General features: G+C 39.1%; 1 protein-coding gene across 1 annotated transcript in view; it reads right to left on the bottom strand.

The window, feature by feature from the left end:
• Window positions 1-2,481, bottom strand: part of NPS (neuropeptide S) — a 2,729-nt gene extending 248 nt beyond the window's left edge. The window contains exons 1-3 of the mRNA XM_010001880.1: window positions 2,474-2,481; window positions 2,268-2,349; window positions 1-67 (exon numbers count right to left, since the gene is read on the bottom strand). Coding sequence (XP_010000182.1) covers window positions 1-67; window positions 2,268-2,349; window positions 2,474-2,481 — 157 coding nt within the window. The remainder of the gene's footprint in view (window positions 68-2,267; window positions 2,350-2,473) is intronic.
• Window positions 2,482-2,749: the final 268 nt, after the last annotated feature.

Below are 2,749 nucleotides of genomic sequence, written 5' to 3'. Positions count from 1 at the left end.
TCAGCAGGACGAGGCAGTAATCAGCTTTTCCATACAGCTGGCAATTCAAATAAAAAGGATTGCTGCTCTGAAGAGAAAAAAAAATAATAAAAGAGAAAAGAGAGAGAGAGAAAAAAAGGTAGAATTATGAATTTGTGTATTTGCCAGGACTTCCTCAGTACAAAAAGCAAAGCAGAAACACAACCCAAATTTATGCTTAGAATGGCAAGGACAAACTGTTACTTGCTAAGGTTTTGTCATCTTAAAAATCAGGTATTTTCATAGCTTTCTATCAAACTCAACTGTGATACTTCAGGTGTAAAATATTCATATGTTTAGGGCACGAAATGAATTGTTTTCCCTGATGGTGACCAGGTGTGACATGTGACACCACTTCCTTAGAGCAGCACACATGTTTATTGCTGTAAAGTGAGATTTTTTTTCAGCTCACAATGAGACAGCATCTTGTGACTTGACTAAAGTAATCGAGTTTAAATGACAGGCAGGAGAGAATAAAAATACCTGCAAAGCAGAAATTTGGGGGAGGAAGCTTTCTAGTAGTTATGACTACTTATGGTAGTAGTTAAGGCTAAGTTTAATAATATAACACAGCAATGGGAATGCTGAAAAGCCTGGATTTAAATGCAGATAGCTTTATGCACACATTTCTCTTCCCTGCACTTGACAGGATAAACATGTAAACGACACCAAAAGGTTTTACAAATTTAAGTTGCATTTAAAATAACATTGAATTTAGGAGGAAACTCATCACATCTACAGCTGTTCTGTGCATCTTTCCTCACATTCTGATTTACCAGCTTCCTGATTCTCTATCTAAAAGGAATATTCTGCCATCCTGCCAAAACTGGCCATGCATCATTCTTGCCTGGGCAATATTTGCATGCAAAGCCAAGGGCCAAGGGCAAAGCCAAGCACCTGCCCTGGCTGGAACTGATGGTAAAACTGCCATCAGCTTCACTGGAATTAGTTTTAACTCAGTGTGCTGTTACTTTCATTAGTACTGTTTGGTATTTGGCATTTTTTCCATTCTGTGCCTATAAAAGGTTGATGACCAGGATTTTTTTTCCCCAGCCTGAAGTTTCTCCCTAACAAGAAGAAATACTTTCTGCAAGAAAGAGAAATCCCCCTTTGAATTTTTAGCTGCTGTCTCACAACCTACACAGGGACACAGACTGCTGGATAAAGGGGTGTTATTTTGACATGCAAGGTATTCATTGAATTAATTAAACTCTTTTTACCTATGATATCGTTGTCATAAAGAGACCCCCTAAAAAATGTGGACGGGCAGATCAAGCTGTGTCTAAACTATCCGTGAGCAGAAATGAAAGATGATTCAGCATTTACAGAAGTAAAACATGCAGAGGAACGAGGCAATGGGTAGCTTAAGGCTAAGGGGACCTTCACATCAGTAAAATAAACAGCTGCACCAGTAGCCACCATTTCCACCTTCGTGGAAAGATAATGATGCCAAACACATCAGAGGAAATAAAGAAATCTGAACCGTGGCTCCCAGAGCTGGTTTTACAGCAATAAAGGAAGAGGGAGCCTAAAGGAGACTCTCAGGGGCAGGGAAATCAAGGATCATTAGAAATAAAATCTCTCCTTCCACGATGGCAAAGTGCAGATGGTGTGTGGAGAGTTTGACCAGCAAACTGCCCCAGTCACCTGCCCGAGAGCCCAAAGGGAAAGATATTGACACTACTTAAGTAACCTGGTCACTTTGCTTTTATGGGCTGTTCTCTATTACTTCTTAGTTCAATCCCATTTGTATTACTAATTCTATGCAATAATTTTCCATAACTTAAAGTAGGAATTTCTCCTTTACCTCCACATCAGCAGTGGCAAATAAAGCTATTGGTTAATAAACAAGCCAGCAATAAGTCTAATTAACACATCTATATCTTCTTGTACCTGTTTGATACAGACAAGGAAGGTGAAGGGGAGAGGAGACCGATGCTTTTCTCTTTTCCACACAATATTTCAATTTCAGCAAAAACTCCCCACACTCTACAGTAAATATGCACTAGATTTCCCATGTGATTATTTTAAAGACTTGCATATTTTATTGGTAACTAAAGCAAAAATTGAGCTACACTCCAGGAAAATTAGATAATGATATTTAACCAATAGGTTTAATGCAAACTTATTTTATATAAAAAAACAATAACTAAGAAACAAGCAAGCAAGCAAGCAAACTAACTAACTAAAATAACTATTTAAAAGAAATGAAGCCCCTGTTCTTCCAGTAAGTAGGGAACATGACTTACCATGGAATGGACGACTGGGTAACCCGAGCACACAAATATCATTGAGATCCAAAGAATGAATCCAAAGCTTAACCTGCAGAGACTTCAGAGAAAAAAAATGAGATCATTTAAAAATTCAGACAAAACCAAGCAAGCCTCCGTGCACCCACACCAGCACCCAAGTGGTATGTTTGCTGTGTGCACACAGCAATCTGCAGTGTCCTCACCTGATCATTTCTGACTCCGGAGTGTCTACGTATGCACGTGCAGCCAGACTGCCAAATTCCTCACATATCCTTTCAGTTCTTTCTTAGATGACCATTTTATACCAGAGTTCAGGAGTGAAAATGTCACCAAAACTGATTTTGCTGTGACTCATTGATCCTTGTTTGGCCTTTTCTTCTTGTTAAATAGGAAAATGGCAGGAAGACAAGCTCAGCTGCCATTTTGAAACCACCAGTCCCTTTCATGTCAAGTGTTCCATCAAAATGTCCCTCCAGTGG

Source organism: Chaetura pelagica, unplaced genomic scaffold, assembly GCF_000747805.2.
Source record: "Chaetura pelagica isolate M959 unplaced genomic scaffold, ChaPel_1.0 scaffold477, whole genome shotgun sequence".
NCBI lineage: Eukaryota > Metazoa > Chordata > Aves > Apodiformes > Apodidae > Chaetura > Chaetura pelagica.
This window is presented reverse-complemented; position numbering and strand designations above follow the sequence as displayed.